The sequence below is a fragment of the Sapajus apella genome, unplaced genomic scaffold (genome assembly GCF_009761245.1).
Source record: "Sapajus apella isolate SASKATOON/1434 unplaced genomic scaffold, GSC_monkey_1.0 scaffold107, whole genome shotgun sequence".
NCBI lineage: Eukaryota > Metazoa > Chordata > Mammalia > Primates > Cebidae > Sapajus > Sapajus apella.
In genome coordinates, this window is record NW_022437047.1 from 13,285 (window position 1) to 32,666 (window position 19,382).

At 43.8% G+C, this 19,382-nt stretch overlaps 1 protein-coding gene across 2 annotated transcripts in view; it reads right to left on the reverse strand.

The window, feature by feature from the left end:
* Window positions 1–275: 275 nt before the first annotated feature.
* LOC116537140 (calcium-activated potassium channel subunit alpha-1-like) overlaps window positions 276–19,382 on the reverse strand; it is a 529,994-nt gene continuing 510,887 nt past the window's right edge. Inside the window, exons 7-10 of one of the 2 annotated variants that reach the window (XM_032259168.1) lie at window positions 13,226–13,301; window positions 4,191–4,266; window positions 2,022–2,192; window positions 276–436 (exon numbers count right to left, since the gene is read on the reverse strand). In XM_032259168.1, coding sequence (XP_032115059.1) covers window positions 341–436; window positions 2,022–2,192; window positions 4,191–4,266; window positions 13,226–13,301 — 419 coding nt within the window. In that variant the 3' untranslated portion in view covers window positions 276–340. The remainder of the gene's footprint in view (window positions 437–2,021; window positions 2,193–4,190; window positions 4,267–13,225; window positions 13,302–19,382) is intronic. The other variant, XM_032259169.1, reaches the window with a different exon arrangement.

Here is a 19,382-nt window from a genome sequence, read left to right on the forward strand (position 1 = left end):
CTCTGACATCACACCCCATGCAGAAGGTGGGCCTTCCCTCATAAAGCACCTGCTGGAGTGGGGGAGGGGCGGGATTCAGATGGCACCTCTACAAGGGACTCCTGAAAATCACTCAACCACGTCTCTTCTGATGCAACTGACTTACTTTCTGCCTCCATGTTTGTTAAAAGTCCCGCCGAATTTATTCCGATTCAGGATGAGAGCAGCAATTTCGGGCACGTAGCGAGCAAACATTGCCTACATGCATGAAACAAAGAAACAAGAGCCAAAAAAAAAAAAAAAAAAATGGCATGCAGAGAGGATTCGACCGCAGCGGAGGCAGCAAAACCTCTTGTCATACTTACTTTCTTCCACTAACCGCACTATAGGAGCCCCCGTATTTCTTGCGGTTTCCTATTAACTCTATGATTTCAGGGACGTAGCTGGCAAACATGGCCTGAGAAGATAGGAGACAGAAGAGAGACTAAAAAAGACAGGCCAAAGAAAAGCGGGGTGGGGGGGGGACCTCCTCAGAGGGGGGGTGACTAAGATCTGAAAACACAAAAGGATTAGGCCTGCGAAGGTATATGTTGATACGGTGGGTCAAAAAAAAAAATGCACAAAGAGAGCAAGCTCCTGGAAACACATGAGACAAACAAACATTAGTTAACCTTGACAAGTAAACAACAAAAACATCGCAGTCGAGAAAAATACAAAGGACACAGGAACGAATAAGGTGATATCTAGTTCTTCCTGTCAGAGAAAAACAAGCAAAAGGTGCGCACGCTACGGAAATTAAACACACACAGACACGTGCGCACGCACACATGCACACACAGTTTTGCAAGAGAAGATCTTTCCTTCTCATTAAAATTCAGGGGTGAATCAACACTTTTATGAGTGACAAAAGAAAATAAACACCAAAAGGCTAAAAACTAAATTTTTCTATTAAAAAAAAATACTAAAAAGCACGAAAGGGAAATTTAGGAAATCACCCGGGAGGAGAAGATAGCAAGGAGAAACACAAATCTGCCATGTTTTGTCCAACAAACATCTAGCCTGTGGCTGGCTGGATGGGGCTTGTTACACCTACGGGCACCTCACAGAGGCTGCAGAAATGCTTGCTTGAATGTACACGTGCACATACACATTTCTATACATTTTTTAAATGTATATGCCCTATGCATACAAAACAGAGAGATGTGTATGCATCACTAAATATAAATGTGAGCGCGGTGTACATACATGAAAGCTGTGTATAGATTAGGATTTTAATCACTCACTTCATAAATGGCAAAAAATCTAAACTTAAAACAAGCTACTTCGAAAGACAAAATGCAGCAACTGCCAATGTGTGGCCAGAAATCCCCTTAATTTACATGATAAGGGATGGTTTAGTGCAACATAAAGAGCTGCCTAGACCTTTAAAAAGCAAACAGTGAAAACTTTCTTTCAAGAAAAGAGGAAAAATATCCCATGGAGTCAGCTGTTGGCAAAACTGCACTCTGCTCACTTGGGGACATCCGCCTGGATGAGACCAAGGTGCTGTCTGTCCTTTGATGCAGGGACTCCCCTTCTCTTCAGGGCAGGTTCCAGCCACAGTGTTTGTTGGAAGTTTGGGGAGGAACACAAAGGGGAAGGGGCAGCTCTTGAAACCGCAAACTGTCTACAAAGTATCGACAGCTTCTACCAGGTGACAGCCACTGTCCTTGCAGCATACCAGATGCTGAATTACATCGCTAAGGGGTAGACACTCTCCCTCATTAACAGCATCACTTTCTTAAGACGATTAGGTTTGCTCCTGGCTAAACGGCTGTCCCTGACAAGGGCAATGTGCCTGGATCTATGGGACAAGTAGAATGCACCAAGAATTATGCAGAAAAATCACCCTCCTGTTTGGATTTACTTAGCCTGATTGTAACATTAAGGCTTGCTTCTAGTGCAGAACACAGTCTAAAATTTGAAGCTTTAAGGAAATGTATCGTGGAAAATATTAATCATCCAAATCAACCTCATAATAAAGATTATTATTTTTTTTTTACCAGTCCGCCGAGGATGAAGAAGACCATGAAGAGGCGGCCAAGCGTGGTTTTTGCATAAACATCCCCATAGCCAACGGTGGACATTGTAACCATGAGTAAATAGACACATTCCCAGTAGGTGAGAGCCTGGTTGTTTTGGAAATTTTCCCATGGGTCCCCTGAATTCTCCACCTAAAGCAAATGGGACAGGGGAGAAGAAAGGAAAACATGCTATTGAAGCATATACATACAATCAACCCGGAAGCTCGGCACTCCCGCAGGGCCACTTGCTAACACACATCGCTCTCCACACGAGCTGCGTGGTTCTCGGGCTGAGTTCTCTGAGTCAGGATGCGGAGCTCCTGAGCAGGACACACAGAAAGTGGAGAAGCGGCAGCAGAAAATGTCTTCCTGGCTGATTGGGACAGAGTGGGAAAGCAAGAAGGGAAGTATCTCTAGGCCATTTTTATTCTGGTGAAATGTCTAAAGCCAGCTAATATTCAGGGCATTGCCTGTGGCCAGGTTTTAGAGCACTCCAGAGAGCCCTTCCCTGACCTTCTTCAACGGGTTTCCAAGGCCCAGATGGCCTGGCTCTGCCTCTCCCGCAGAAATCCTAAACCCTTCCACAGGGGGCTGCCTCCTTCCCTCAGTTAGACCAAAGAGGTGCCTGATGGGCCCTGCTTCTTCAGATTCAAACAGCATCTCTGGGATCTGGCCCTGCTCTCCCTCCTTTGCAAATTGCCAATGGTGGTCCTAGCCTTGAGGCTGCCGGAATCTTCCCAGGGGCATGGAAACTGAGCTCATGAAAACAGCTGGCACTGGCACAGCCTGTTAGACCAAGAGCTGGCAAACGTTTTCAGCTTTGTGGGCCACACAGGTCCTGGTCAACTCTGTAGAGGCAAAACTTCAAATAATGGGTGTGGCTGCATTTGGCGAGTTGGAGAGCTTTGGCCCAGGATTGGTTTGCCCACTTTCCTGTCCTCCCATCATATTTGACCTGCCAACAAGAACAGGAGGTAGGCAGGAAGGGTACTTTAGAGACTCTCAGGAGAGAGGGAGCTGCGGGTCAATTCTACTCAAATGTGCCGGTGATCCACCTGCAGGGCCTGTAGGCAGCAGGCCCCAGGCCTCCAGCCCTGCCTCTGCAAAATGTTGGCCTCCTTCACACATCAGTTTATCCTCAATGTGCCATTTTCACAAAAGTTTCCTGGTGAATCAGAAGGGACTTCACTAATATTAATAGTAAGGTGGGGTCGTCTTATTAAAGACAACTGTCTCCTCCACATAAGTGATTTGGGTGCTGGGTGCTTGGTTACAGCAAGAATTAGGGTGATTAAGGGTGATTTTGTCCAAGAATCCCAACAGCATAAAGGGCTGGGTAGGAGACCCTAGATCTGGTGACTACATGAGCCCCGGCCCCCCACTCGCTGCCATCCCAGGCCTGTCTTCCTTTGGGTGATAATTACCTAAATCCCAAGTGTGGGTAGTTAAACACATCCTTCAATCCCTTATGCAAATAGAGGCTCAGCTACCGGTGGTCAAAGTCTCATAGCTAGACAAGGCTCCTTCTAGTTGTAACATTCTAGGTTTGTATGAAACACACTTCCCTCATGGCTGTGCTCTCTAAAAGCAAGGCACAAGTCTGCCTTGGTGAGGTGCGAGAGCCTTGACTTAATATGAGGATTTCAAAGAGTCATTCATAAAGAATTAACATTTTTGAGGTACCAAATAAACTGACAAGTAATCAGGCAAAAGACTCAAAGGTGGCTTTTTGTAAGGGTGGAGCAGAGAGAAATTGAGGGATGAATTCGTTGTTTGCCAAAAGGTATGGGTCAAACTTACAACCTTGTCCCCAGCTCTTTTCCAGGTGTTTGCTTAGGAAGCACTGCCATCTTGTGGCGTACTGTAGTTATTGCAGACAGAAAGAAAATCTACCAAAGACCCCACTGCAATACCAATGAGGAATGAGTGGAAAAACGCAGGTTAATAGTGCAAACATTACTCACCATTTGGAACTAGTTTGGGGTAAAAAGGTTGGAAACCCAGACAATTGTGTGGTTGCTTCCCATTTTCCTGTCTACAACCGAGGTGAAGTTTCTTTCCAGCAACATACATTGTAGGTAATAAAATGACTCAGAGAGGGTCTTGCTGCAGGCAAGCGAGAGCAGAAGGGTCTTCGAGGTTACTCACCAAATGGATGAATCCGGCTGCAGTCAGCCATGTGCTGATAAATATGGAGAGCAGATTCACCAGCTTGATGGAATTACTGTGCAAGAGACAACAGGCAACATTCCAGGTTACCAAGGAAAGGCCCTGCTGGGGCTGCCTGACAGGGTAAAAGCACCCGCTTGGGGGGAGAGGCCGCTGCTTCTAACCCCCAACCATTTCTCCATGATAAGGGAATTCTGGACGGTGGCGGAGGCGGCTGGGATGAAGGTTAGGACAGAGCCTATAGGAATGAATTTAACTTTGGTAAAAATTAACTTTTAATTTAAAAACTCTTCAAAGCTACAGAAAAGTGGAAAGAACAGTATAATGAACACTTGCATGCTCTTCATTTAGACTGATCAATTACTAACATTTCACCACAGGTGTTTTATCACCCTCCACACTTTCTCTCTTAACCACCTACCTTTTACCTTCTCTTCTTTGTGTGTGTGTGTGTGTGTGTGTGTGTGTCTGTGCGTGTGCGTATTTTTTTTTTTTTTGGCTAAACCATTTACCAATAAATCAGAGACATCATGACACAAGCCCTAAATATTCAGCACTCAACTCCTAAGAAGAAGGGCATTGCACAGCATAATCGCAATACCATTTCACACCTGAGAAAATTAAAATGTAAAAATTCAGTAATGCTATTTAGTATGCAGACCTTATTTAAATGTCTCCACTTGCCCCAGAATTATGTTTATTGATTTTTTTCCCCCAGACGCAGGTTTCATGCATTGCATTTGGCTGTTAGGTGGCTTAAATCCGAGGAAACAAGGACAGAGTCAATATTTTGGGCTTTATCGGCCATATAGACGTCACAAATACTCAACTCTGCACTGTGGCTTCAGAGCAGCTTTTGGACAACAGGTACAAGAATAGATAGGGCTTTGTTCCAATAAAACTTTATTTACAGAAACAGGCAGCAGGCAGAAGCTACAGTATGCCAATCCCAGCTTCAGTCTCTTTCAATATATAAATGACACCACTCCTTTGCCCATTTTTGTTTTTAATTACATTAAATTTTGTGTAAACCCAGGTTGTCTTCTAAAATGTCCCATATTCTGGATCCTGTTTATTTTATTTTTTTTGAGACAGAATCTTACTCTGTCACCCAGCCTGGAGTGCAGTGGCAGGGTGGCTCACTGCAACCTCCATCTCCCGGGTTCAAGCCATTCTCCTGCCTCACCCTCCGTAGTAGCTGGGATTCAGGTGCACGCCATCACGCCCGGCTAATGTTTGTATTTTTAGTAGAGACAAGGTTTCACCATGTTGGTCAGGCTGATCTCGAAATCCTGACCTCAGGTAATCTGCCTGCCTCAGCCTCCCAAAGCGCTGAGATTACAGGCGTCATCCTCCGTGCCCAGCCCTGTTTATTTTTTAAATAAATGTTATTGTGTATGTTTGAGGTTTACAACATGATGTCATCTACCATCTTACATAGTTACGTTTTTGTGTGTGACAAGAGCAGCTAAAATCTACATATTTAACAAAAATTCCAAATACCATACAATTTTATTAGCAATAGTCCTCATGTTGTATATCAGACCTCTAGACCTGATCATCCTACATAGCTCCCTACTTATTTATTTCTGTTAAGAACCTATGCAGAGATGGCATCACGTCCGGATATGCCACCCCATTGATGCTAGGTCCATTCACGTGGCTAAGGCGGAAGTGCTAATCTCTCCACTGAGAGGTGCCTATTTCCCTGTGTAACGAATATGCCACCTTGAGTGATGCCCTGAGACCGCAGGCATATCCTGCTCCTCAACAACCTTATACCTAATAGTTTTAGCATCCACTGGTGTCCTTGAGTGGATCAACTGGAACTCATGACATTGTGAGCTCCCTGGAGGCTGGGGCCTTGTCTGACTGGATTCCAGGAGCCCTGGGTCCCTGGCATACAGCAGGCCCCGGTGACTCTGCACTGAGTGCACTGGTCTCTGCCCCTGCTCTTTTCCTAAACTGCTACCTGTTCACTCCCACTGGGATATACCTTGAATGCTGCTGTCAGCAGGTCACTTCACTGTCCAAAGACTTCATGTTGACTAAAAGATGACACTCAAACTCTCTCCTTCCATTGTCAATACCTTGTGAAGTCCCAGGTCTCCCACCATCGCTCTGTCACATAAACTCATGAAAGTGCCATCCCAGCTAAACCTATTTACTATAGCTGTGTTTACACTATTTACTCAGCTCGACAGCCCTTCCCATCTAGTCAAATATTCCCCATTCTTCAAAGCCCAGTTCAATTCCTACTGCTTCTTTAAAGTAGTTCCACCCACCTGTAAGACAAAGTGATCTTCACCTCCAGCCATTCATTGGTAATTGATCCTACTGACTTAAGACGTCTTTTGTAAAGTTTTAGGTTGCTATTTGACTCTTGGGTTCCTTGCTGCATCTTGCAGAAAAGAACTGTTTTCTATCTCTTGCATTTCCCCAGTAGTGGCTTAATGCAGCCTACAGGGTTGCCCAACCCATTGGTTTTGGTCAGTTCATCTCTGTTATGACTGTCCTCTCTTACCTCTCTCTTCTGGAGAGCCAGTGATTTAAATTCTAGGAGTTTAAGATCACAGTAATAGTATCAGCTAGGATGTTTACAGTTCTTTCCCAGTGCTCAGCACATGTGCCACCATCCTAAGTGCTTTATGTATACTAACTCATTTAATGCTCATAACAACAATCTTTCTTCTATGGAACAGCACAGAGGAATCTATGGTCTTACTTTTTCCAGAGTTGATGCTGACAGTTCATGGAAAGAATAAACAGATATTTTCCATTTTCTGGGTGAGACTGATCTTTTGAGATGTGTGGAATAACTTTCCTCTGGTTCAAAAACTTGGAAAAACAACCAAAATGTCCATTCTGTCTCTCTTGGTAATTTTTTTTTTTTTTTTTTTGAGACGGAGTTTCACTCATGTTACCCAGGCTGGAGTGCAATGGCGTGATCTCGGCTCACCGCAACCTCCGTCTCCTGGGTTCAGGCAATTCTCCTGCCTCAGCCTCCTGAGTAGCTGGGATTAAAGGCACACGCCACCATGCCCAGCTAATTTTTTGTAGTTTTAGTAGAGATGGGGTTTCACCGTGTTGACCAGGATGGTCTCAATCTCTTGACCTCGTGATCCACCCGCCTCGGCCTCCCAAAGCTCTGGGATTACAGGCGTGAGCCACCGCGCCCGGCCTCTCTTGGTAATTTCTAGAGTTGCCAAGTGATAGTAATTGCCAATATTTACTGAGCCCTTATTATATGTTAGATGTTGTGTTGAGCAGAATTCTCTCCTGCCTCTACCTTATAAGTTCTCTAAGGTGTGCTCCAGCACTTGAGGGTAAGAAATAGATGAAGAATAGGTAGCCAGCAGCAAAGAGAGGGCTCTTATGGAGGTGTGTGTTGTTCATTTTCTCAGGGGATTGTTAAATACCAAGTGGCTTCACTTAAACATACTCCTGGATCCTTGGGACCCGAACACAGCGGTGTCCCACCAGCAACTATGTGGAGTCCTCTTGAGATATTAAACTTATTTGGAGGCTGAGCCTCTTGGCGCTTTGGGAAAATGACCTAAATATGATGATGATTAAACTCTAAATGATGATTACAGTGATATTAATAGTGCTTTAGGGAGCTTTGGCTATATGCAGAACATTTCATCACTGTTGCTAAAACGGTACATGTTTTGCTCTGAAATCGGATTATTTTTATGACATCAGCATTATCACAGATCCCTAGGTTTAGGAATTTGCTTTCTAAATGAAACTCTATGACCAGGCATATGAAAGTGACAAGCAAAAGATGCAAGGTTAAGCCTTGGTGGACATTCTCCATACACTGAAATGTGAACCTAGCCTGGTTGAGCAGGGCTCCTTTGGAAGAGAGGGTGGGGGTTTCCAGGAGCAGGGCTGTGTGCTCTGCACAGCAAAGGTTGTGTATCACTGCATGGAGATAGTCACAGCCTTCCTAACCAAGCCCAGGGGTCGGGGCCAGACATGAAGCTACTAGTGGTTACAATGATTCATACCATTCAGATTCCAGCCTCCTTCCTATGCCTTCAGGGAGATTATGATCTTATCGTGAAAACCTGACCCCATATAAAGTAAATCGTTCTCACGTTTCTAGGACAATTCCTGAGTCCCCATCCCATGAGTTCTAATTCACATCGATGGGCACAGTGAATCATTATAGGACAGGGACAGGATTCTTGCAGATTACAGACCTCTTCCAAGAAACTGGATGCTGCAAGAGAAGATCTGGCTCCAGAGATCACAACTGTAAACCTAGGGCTTCTGGGGCCTTCTTTGTCCTCTATACGTATGTTCAACAAGACGTGTTTCCGCTAACGCAGAAAATGCCGTGGACTTGGTACACAGAAGTGCAAATCTGTCCCTTGTTCTGCTTGTCCCTAATTTTCCTCTTTGTTTCTGGTACTACCAGGTGTTGCTGGCCTTGTTTTGTTTTACTGCTGTCTTTGCCAGACAGATGTAAAATACCCACCCCCTAAAAAGTTAACTGGACAGCACCACACTAACATAAATGGTCTGAACTATGACATGGGTAAAGCAAAGTGAAATTCTGCCAGTTCTATCTATTAATTATCTCTCGATCCCTTCTCCTCTCTCTGCCCCAATTTGCACCACCTACAGCCATGCCCTATTACCTCTTCCCTGGACTACTGCCTCCTAATTGGTCTTACAGTCTATGAGTTCTTTGATGCTTCAATCTCATTCTCTATACCACCGTTGGAATTGTGGATCTTTCTAAAATGTTAATCTAACCACATTTCCTCTTATGATTAAAATCCTTCAACAGCTCTCCTTTGTTCTCAGTAAAGCCCATGAATCTAAGAACCTGCATGATTTAGCCTCTCCCTGAACATCCCGTGCAATCTCCATAGAGAATATTCTTCTTTACAAACTTTACCTTGGAGCCATTTCTAAGGTCATGTAAGCAGTAAGTTTTAGTTTTGAAAATGCCTCCCAAAAACATATTGGTTAGGTATATGATGACTCAGGCATATAATGGAACACTATGTGAAAAACCAAAGGTGGCGTAGTCGATGTAATCGTTATCTCAAAGCAGTGTGGTGTGGAGGCAATTTTATTCGTCCTTTATGATTCTGTATGTTGTTGCAATGCTTACAATGAACAGATTTTAAAATTAGTGGAAACAGGCTAGGCGTGGTGGCTCACACCTGTAATCCCAGCACTTTGGGAGGCCAAGGCAGGCAGATCACCTGAGGTCAGGAGTTTGAGACCAGCCTGGCCAACATGGTGAAACCCCGTCTCTGCTAAAAATATAAAAATTAGCCAGGCATGGTGGCCGGTGCCTGTAATCTCAGCTACTTGGGAGGCTGAGGCAGGGAGAATCACTTGAACATGAGAGACGGAGGTTGCAATGAGCCGAGATCATGCCACTGCATTCCAGCCTGAGCAACAAAGTGAGACTCAGAGAGAGAGAGAGAGAAAGAGAGAGAGAGAGAGAGGAGGTGGAAGAATAAGAAGGAGGAGAAGGAGAAGGAGAAGGAGGAGAAGGAGAAGGAGAAGGAGGAGGAGGGGGGAGGAGGTAGGGAAGGAAGGAAGGAAGGAAGGAAGGAAGGAAGGAAGGAAGGAAGGAAGGAAGGAAAAAAGAAAAGGAGAAAACAGCAAGGCAATTCCCATTTTGAAAAAATTTGCCGGGTGATTCATGTTTTACTCATCAATATCTACCACGGTCAGTGAGAAGGGGAATTATAACCTTTAAACACAGCTGCTGACTTTCCTCTGATAGTAGAATAAGTGTTCTATCACCTGTGTGTAGATCTCCAGTTTGCAGGGCAATTGAAGAACTGCCAAAACCTCAGATGGTGAGAGGGAGTCTCCTTGCTTTCCCTTTAATTGGCCTGTTTCAGGCTATGGAGTATTCCAGGCCCACTGTGGGCTTGCAGTTTGGGAAAGGGCCCTGATGCTGGTCATATACCGTGATTGGCCCATTTCATCCCATACACTTTAATTTCCTCTGCTGCCTTCTCAATTCAGTATCAATCTTTCTGCCACCTTATGCTTCTCTGCCCTGTTTCTTCCAGCTTTTGGCCCAGTGAGGCAGCCAAAATACTGAAAATGAAATACCAACTTCAAATCACGATTTCGAATCGCATCACAATGCCTCCATCCCTACCTAATGCCACGGATTGGCAAGGATTCACTGCCAAAGACAGCCAGACAAAACCTCCCTAAAGATGATGACACGGGTCCCCCAACCCACCCTGCTGGAAGGACTGCTATGAAAGCAGCAGAGTAAAGAAGAGTCACAGGAGAATCGCTAAGTGTCCAAAGCCCTACAAAAGCCAAGGCTGCACTTTCTCTGGGAAAATGAGAGCTTTTGGATCCACACTTGGGGATGCCCAAAAAGGAGTCAAAGTTAGCTGGGCTGGCACCTGGAGAGAGAATGGGCTCAGAGAGTCATCCTAGAGCTTCTAGAGTTCTTACAGTTACATGACGTTTGCTTCTGTCCCTGGTGACTTGGGCTTTCCTACCCTCTTTACCTCATCCTCCTCTTTCCACCACAGAACCTTCTTGTCCAGGAGTACAGAATTACCCAGCTTCCCCAAGTGCCATGCCCTCACACCAGTGTGATGTTTGCAGCTTCCTTGATTCGAAGACAACCCTGCTCCTCACAACCCCCACATGCCCAGCCCCCCGAGGATGACACTTAGTTTTCTACCAGGCTTACCCGAAGCACCCCCTTCTTGAAAAGATCCTTGACTGCCCCACAACTCATGCCAAGCCCAGCTTAGTTGCCCCCCTCCCCTCTTAACCCCTGGGCATACTGACATCAGCATTAATCACACCGTCAGACGGCCTGGCCCCCACCCAGCAAGGTCTCTGCCAGCAGGACTCCATCCTAGTACCCACCTTGCTGCTGACACCAATGGGTGCTCATTCCAGGCTTGCTGAATTACCTCAACCACCTGGTTATAACCATAAGTGACAAGAACTCTGAAAGCCCATGTTGTGGGGTTGTGGCAAAAAGTACCCTCTGATAAGAGTTTCACATAGTGGGAAGTAGGGTGCCGGAGAAATGCTGTTTTGGGGCCCGGATGGCAGATGCCCAGCCAGCCTTCTACCCCGTGACTCTTCCCTAGGGCCATTTTCTCCCTCATACCCTGGCTGGCTGCTTCAGCTTCCCCGGCTCTTCACTGAGAGGAGGAAGCACCCATAACTGTGCAGTTGGTGGGTAAGCTGACCACCAGGGAGTCCACAGTCACTTCCCATATCCAATGGAAAGAGAGGTGAGTGTCCTAGCAGAGGGTCAGAAAAAGATATTCAGATGGTCCATCATTCTCTCCAGTCCTAAAAGGGTCTAGGGAGTAGACAATATTCCCCAGAGCAATGGAACCTTCTCAAAATGCTGGCATCAAAGATTAAAAATCCCCCTAACATATGATGTAATTGTGAGACAGGGAGAGACAGATACTACCTGATGCTACAGAGTATCACAAAACACGATCCCTACCAGAAAAATGAGTGTCTCTTAAGGACAAGGCTCTGTGTTTGGTGCTGGGTACTCGTACATTCCACTTATAAAAACGCAGTCCAGTGGAGCAAATCTGATGTAGGTAAATATGGGAGAGATGCTAGCTTCATTGATCGTGTACATTTCAAAAGTAATATGTTTCTAGTACATAGAATAATCATTAAAAGGCAGAAATCAAGGTTATTGTCACTTAGAAAAATATGAAGAAAAACAATATTCACTGTATATGAATACTATTACATTATTGCTAATAAATAGAGAACTCATGAATTCTTATCTCAGGATAATGAACAGTAAAAGGTGGGAGGACATACTTTTAAAGACTTCGGTGCCATCGGATTCTCTTTTTCTTTTCAACTTGGCTAATAGAAAGTGAATTTGATCTCACAGTCACACAGATGAACAGTCAGAGGAAACCGATTTGGAATTAAAGCAAAACAAAATAAACAAGCAAAAAAACACAAACGACCAAGGAGTAAAGCCAATCATAGGCTGAATTTGTTGGCTGTGTCAGGTTCATTCAGGAAGCTGGGTCCCAGCCTGTGTCACCAGGAAAATGATGCCGAATCTAATCCTCAAGACTGCAGCTATATTAATTACAAATCACAAAATATGGAGGTGTCCTGTTTTTAATCATTTATCAAATGCATGAAGGGCAACCAAAGAGGAAATGGAATGTTAGAAGTGAGCTTCTTAGAGTGTAATTTCCTAGAAGAGAAATTTATAGCCTGTGCTTATTCTCCATTAGAGCACGTCTAACCTCTTTTATTAGTTTATTCATCAAGACAGCCCTGGTTTCAGGGCAGCTCTGCAAGCCGGCAGGTCATCAGGAAAGGGATCCTCTGGGGGCTTTTCCTCCTGGTCCAGTTGTGTTTTCCAGATCATAACACAGTTAACAGAAGTATTCATGGCGCATTCGTCAGGAGGTTTGTAGGTTTTCCCCCAAAAGGCAATTCACAGAGCAAGCCCCCAGGGCTATATGGATATAAAGTGAACATCTAAAATGTGCTTTGAAATGAAATGATTTTCTGTTTGCCATATGAGGTTTGTGATTGCCTCTCACAGCGTTGCTTCTATTGCCTTTATGACTGGGTTCAATTTCTTATTTAGTGATGTAATAAAGGGGCGATTTAGGATCTGGCAGCAAGGACTTCCCAATCAATGAGCAAATCTATCCCTCATTCGTTGTGCACGTGTCCCTTTGACACTGTGGCTTATATCTGGGCAACCCCACTAGGCACCCAGATATCAGCCATGCATCCCTAAAATTGTCCCTACTCCCCTGCCTGCATGGCTATTTCTCTCTTTTCACCACATAGTTCCCTGGCCCTGCAGAAGACAGCAACCCAAACCCTACTCTGGGTTTTCTCTCCTTCTCTGTGTTAGCTCACTCTTTCTGTAAATCATATAACATTAATAATGTCATTGTGATGAAAGCAAGCACACTTGATATTTGCAACTTGGCAGAGGGGACTGGAATGAAAAAAAATTACAATGAAGAACATCTTACCTTGTTTTAAGAATATTCAGAAACTGCAAAATTTCTGAAAACTGTATCAGTCTCAGAGCTCTTAAAAATCTCAAACCTGGAAAGAAGAGTGAAAGAGAGATGCATTATTTTCAATGCGTGGTTTTAATGTTCACCGTCTGCCATTTGATTAACAGTTCCCAAGGGTTGAAGGGATGGGAAGTTCTTGCAGAAGATAAACCAACTGGTACCTCGGACATATTCCCTCATTCTGATTCTTGACTGGTTTAATCTTGGCTGGTAAATGGACTTTCTCCTTACAAAGGTAGCCTGTTTGGAACCTCTTTAGGGGAAGGGCTCATGGGGAGGAGCCAGGTTAATGAGACTTTTCATTGGGTGATCTCTGATTGAAAGCACAGTTTTCTAAGTTACCTAGCTGTCTGGCAGGATTTTGTCTCTGAAAAATCCTAGGAATTGTGATAACTCAGGGTAACCCTTGCGCTAAGAGCAGATCGAGACTAAATCGGATAACCTTACGTCTTTGATGGATTTTATTTTTTATCTTTATCTTCAGCCCTGATAAAATGAAGAGTACAGCCCACAGTGTTATCTGTTTTCTACAAATTTCTACATTTTCCTCCCAATAAAAAAAAAAAAAAAGATCAGTAAGATATCACACCCCACAGCTTCAGGATTCAAAATTTATATAGCTCCCCATTTAGTAAGAGTTAAGATAAATGGTTTGTCCTTTCTAAATCAACGACCTCTCTTGAATGGAAAAGAAACATCAATGTTTAGGTGGCAGAAGAGCGATGAAGAAGGAAAACACATCAAGAACCCTTTAAAAATGCAAATTATTATGTTTTAGTAGCTAAGAGTAAATTATATTTCTGTTGAGGTGAAATTCATGAGTCAGAACATTCACAGTCAGTCCTGGGCTATAACACTTTGGCTATCATGCAAGGATATGACTTACAAAATGCTGGTTTGTCACAGCTTTGAGACACATTGAATGTCACACCCACTCCCAAGGGGATTTTCTTTTGCAGATTTTCTAGAAGCATTTTATTCAGCACCACCGTGTGCCAAAAGCAGTGTGAAGCCCTCCAGAGCACTGAGCTGACAGACAGCTCCATGCCTGTGGGTGGGGCTTTGTTCTCCCACACCTGTGAGGCAGTAAAAAGGCAGCCTAGGGCACAGCGGTGGGAAGGAATCCTTACTACCTTCTCCTTGAACTAAGAGTACACTAACTGTACCCAACATGGAGCTGAGCTGTTTAGGTAATAAGGGAAAATGAACTTCAAGCTCATGGTGTGGGGGAAAATCTGACTCTACAAAGAAAGAGAGAGAAAAGGATTGGCTCAAAAAATAATTTCTCATCTGAAAAAAATTTACCATCACAAACAGAAGACATTTTTATGAAAACATTCTCCTTCTATGCTAAATAATATTTATATAACTTTTTATTAAATAATTGCAGAGATGAGACGGGATGTTGATGAAATAGAAGGGCTCACAGCCAAAAGCACAGTCGTAACTGAGCTGATGAAAGCCTGACTTAGCACTGCCGAAAACCGACCATGGTGTGGAGTACAAAACTAAGAAATCATCCCAGAAAGCAGAGAAAATAAGGGAAAGGGAGAGAAAAAAAGATGAAACTTCAGAAAGTAGACACAGAGCAGAGATCACAGAGATCCAACCTGTGAATAAAATGTGTTCCAAATGGAAGTATGAACAGCACATAGATCATAAGCAAAGGCCAGGACATCACAGAAAAGAACTTTTGAGATACGAAAAAAATGACTGGAGACTAAAACATAAAAAGAAGGATCAGCTCTTAGAGACCAGAGGCAAGAGGCATCTGGCTTTTCACGTTCACGTTTCAAGTATTAAAATCAAGCAATAAAAATGAAGCATCAGTGCTGATGGGGTTATTTACCATTAAAGTAACAAAGATCATTATATATAAGTGTTAAATGGTGATTAGGAAATTCTCATGATTTTTAGACAAACAGAATCTGATCCAAGATTTTTATACCCAGTGAAGTGGTTGTTCAAGAATAAAAGTGACACAAAATTTCAAATTCTAAGGTCTCAAAACAATATATTGTTTGCTCAGTATGTATATAAAGCTTTCAAAGGGGTTCATAAGACTTGCTAAATCAGAATGGGAGGGGCAAGGGCTGGAAATTAAATCTATAACAGACTCTACTGCTGGTTCTAACCTTCCAGTCCAGCCTAGACTGTTATCTCATACCAGCATCACTGCTGCATATTACTGAGCTAAAACAAATTTAGAAACTTGGAGTAGAAGGCCACTGGCAATTAGCACTGAAACCATCAAAGATACAACACCCTCCCATGTTCCTCCAGGGATACGCTCCAAGACTTCCCAGCGAATGCCTGAAACCTCAGATAGTACCAAATCCTATATGTATTACATACACACCTACGGTAAAGTTTAATTTATAAATTAGGAACAGGAAGGGATTAACAATGAGAATAAAGGCCAGGCACAGTGGCTAACATCTGTAATCCGAGCACTTTGGGAGGCTAAGGCAGGCAGATCATGAGATCAGGAGTTTGAGACCGGCCTGGCCAACATGGTAAAACCCCATCTCTACTAAAAACACAAAAATTAGCCAGGTGCTGTGACACACGCCTGTAATCCGAGCTACTCGGGAGGCTGAGGCAGGAGTATTGCTTGAGCCCAGGGAGGCAAAGATTGCAGTGAGCTAAGATCGTGCCACTTCATGCCAGCCTGGGCGACAGAACAAGACTCTGTCTGGAAGAAAACAAACAAATAAGCAATGGCAATAATAAAGTAGAACAATTATGACTGTATGCACCAGCATCACTATTCTTGCACTTTGAGGTCATTATTAAGTAAAGTAAGGGTTACTTGAACACAGGCACTGTGGCAGCAAGACATAGGTGTGCCCACTGAGTGGCACTGAGAGACTGAGGGTTGGGAGTGCAGATGGCGCAGATGTGCCAGGCAAAGGGAGGGTTCTTGTCTCAGATGGGGCCAAGCAGGACAGCATACAACTTAAAACTTATGAATTGTTAATTTCTAAAATTTTCTATTTAATATTTTCAGACTACAGTTGATGGGGGGTAACTGAAACCTTAGGAAGCAAAACTGTAAATAAGAGGCAGTCCTGTAGAAATACACACACTAACAATATATTAGCCACTTAGGGTTTAATCATGAAAATACTGTGTATGCATAGATATACTTGTATTTATGGAACTAAAAATAGAATACAAACAACCTAAACTTCAAACTGGATTCCTTCTTTTAATCTTTAAATGATCCCGTTTGTATCGTATATCAAATCTAATCTACAGCTTGCCACATTTGAGTGAGCCACAAAAACATAATAGACTAAAAGCTTTTCTTTTAATTAAGGTGTGTGAAAGTAAGGGGAGGAAAGAAATGAATGCAGAGGCCACAGGGTGCTGTCCTCTTGCTAGAGACAAACTGCAGATCTAGCTCTGAGCACCTTCTTAACAAAAGCAAGCAAGGAGACAGGAGAAGATTAATAGTGCATACATAAGAGAGAAAAACAAACTGGCTTGCAGGAGAATCATTTATTTTTCTCAACATGGAGACCAGAGGGAAATGTCTCCCTGCAAAAGGGACCCAGGGTGTTGCAGAAGCAAGACCCCTTGGGCTGAACAAAGGTGCCTTTGCCTATTTCACTGGCACTGAGTTTCATTGATGCAAATGAGTCATTGAAGTTCTCCATAGGTTAAAAAAGTCAGTCTACATTTTATCCTCAGATCAAGCCAGACTATCTGGAGAAATGGTTATCTAAAGCATGCGTCTTTCAGGAATCATTCACAATACCTCTGTATTAGTCTATCCTTACTCTGCTAATAAAGACATACCTGAGACTGGACAATTTATAAAGGAAAGAGGTTTAATTGACTCACAGTTCTGCGGGGTGGGAGAAGCCTCAGGAAACTTATATTCATGGCAGAAGGGGAAGCAAACACATCCTTCTTCATACGGTGGTGAGAAGAAGTGCCAAGCAAAGAGGGAAAATCCCCTAATAAAACCATCAGATCTCATGAGAACTCACTATCACGAGAACAGCAGCATGGAGGTAACTGCCCCCGTGATTCAATTACCTTCCACCAGATCCCTCCCACAACATATGGGTATTATGGGAACTATAATTCAAGATGAGATTTGGGTAGGGACACAGCCAGATCATATCAGCTTCCTGACTGCTTTCTGCCCTGGACCCCTTGTGGTCTCTGCTCAGAAGCTTTCAATGCCCTCCTTCAATGCCCTCATTTTACACAGAGTAAAAGTCAAAGTCCTTCAAAGGCCTAAAGCGATACCACCCACCACCAGCACTATCCCCTTTTGGATCTGATGGCTTCCTACTGCCACTCCTACTGTGAATGATTCCTGAAAGACACGCTGATCTGGCAGATGTCTTCAGTGACCCTTGAACACACAGGCATGCTACTGCCCCAGGGCCTCTGCACGTGCGGCCTCTCTGCCTGGAATGCTGTTCCCCAGATGCACACATGGCACACTTTCTCACCTCCTTTAGGTTCTCACTCAGTGTCCCGTGATCAGTGTGACCTTCCCTGGCTACCCAACCTAAACACGCAACTCCTCCCGCACCACCCCTGAAACACCCTGTCCTCTTTCCTGCTTCACTTTTCTCCTCAGCACGATGCACCAGCACCTCAGTTACGTGGTTACCTTCTGTCTCCCTCTCTGTAGCATCAGCTCTACGAGGGGAGGGGCTGATGTCTGCTTTGTTCAGGGCTATATTTTCCAACACTGAACATAGTGTCTGGCATAAGGTGAAGGCTCAATAAATCCTTGTTTGAATAAATGAATGAATCAAAGTTTTGAGAACGAATTAGGTGGCGGAGTTAAAGGTTAGATAATCCACATTCAGAATTCTGAGACCCTATGTTGCCTACTAAAGGGAAAAGCCACAGCTCTGCGGGGTCCCCTGACAGAGGTCAGGGCTGCAGTCTTAGGAAGTAGAAAGTAGCCTAATTGGGGAAAAGCCTTAACCAATGGCCACTCCTGCTATAACCAGAAAAAGCCCAGAGGACTACAGACAGTGATGTCAGGCTAAGAGAGGAGGCCAAGAAAAGACAGCGGAGAAAAAGACACCTCTCTTTGGTGACAATTATTCATCTTCTCTATTTTATAATACCTCTTGTTATTTTTTATTCTATAAAATCTCTGAAATAAATGATTTTCTAAGGCAATACAAAATATCTATAACAGAGTTGTGAAGAAGAAAATGTGTATGTAGCAAAAGCCAGAAATTACATGCCCTCTCCAAAAGGTACCAGGTTCAGAGAGTTTTACAAGTGAGTTTTTTACACTTTCAAGAAATAGTAAACTTGTCTGTCTATATTATATGATCAAGTCTTAACAATGGACTTATCTGTGTTTTTCCATGCTCTGTATTAGTTTAGAAAGTTGGCATTACCTGGGCACAGGTTCCTCACACATTTTTTTTAAATGGCAAGCTTATCACACCAATGACTAACAATAATCCTAAAGAAATTACTAGGGTATCATATCTGGGGCTGCATTAAATAAATAAAAGATATGAGCTATATTGGATGCTGTAGGGTACAACCCAGATCCCCTCTTCAGGGATCTTATTTGTCCTAAGCTCTTGAAGAGTGACCTGCTAAAGGCTCACAGCTGGTCCCTCCATGACAATTGCCCTCTGCTACAAGGAGCTGCCTCACCTGAGGCTACAATCCCCTGGTGCTCCCGCAATGGCTGGCTGATGTGGGAGCAAATGTCAGCTGCCTTGCCTCAATTTGGGATAACTCTGAAGGGCCATCTGATGGCACTGTTCCCTGTGGGATGGGCTGAGGCTTCCCAGGCAGCTGCACCCAGCCTGAGTTCTCCATCCTTATTCCCTCACAGGCATGGGCATTAAATCCTACCCTGGTGATCTGCATACCTGAAGACCAAGCATTCTCAGAGCCTACATGGGCATACCAGAGGCACTCAGTAAATGGTAATTTCATCATATGACGATAGAGAATTACAACAGCATAGGAGTGTACACATTCCACAGAAAAGTCATCAAGATGGATTAGAAAGCCCAGAAAGACAGAGACACACACAGACACAGACAAACAGACACACACACACACACACACACACACACACACACACACACACAGAGTACAT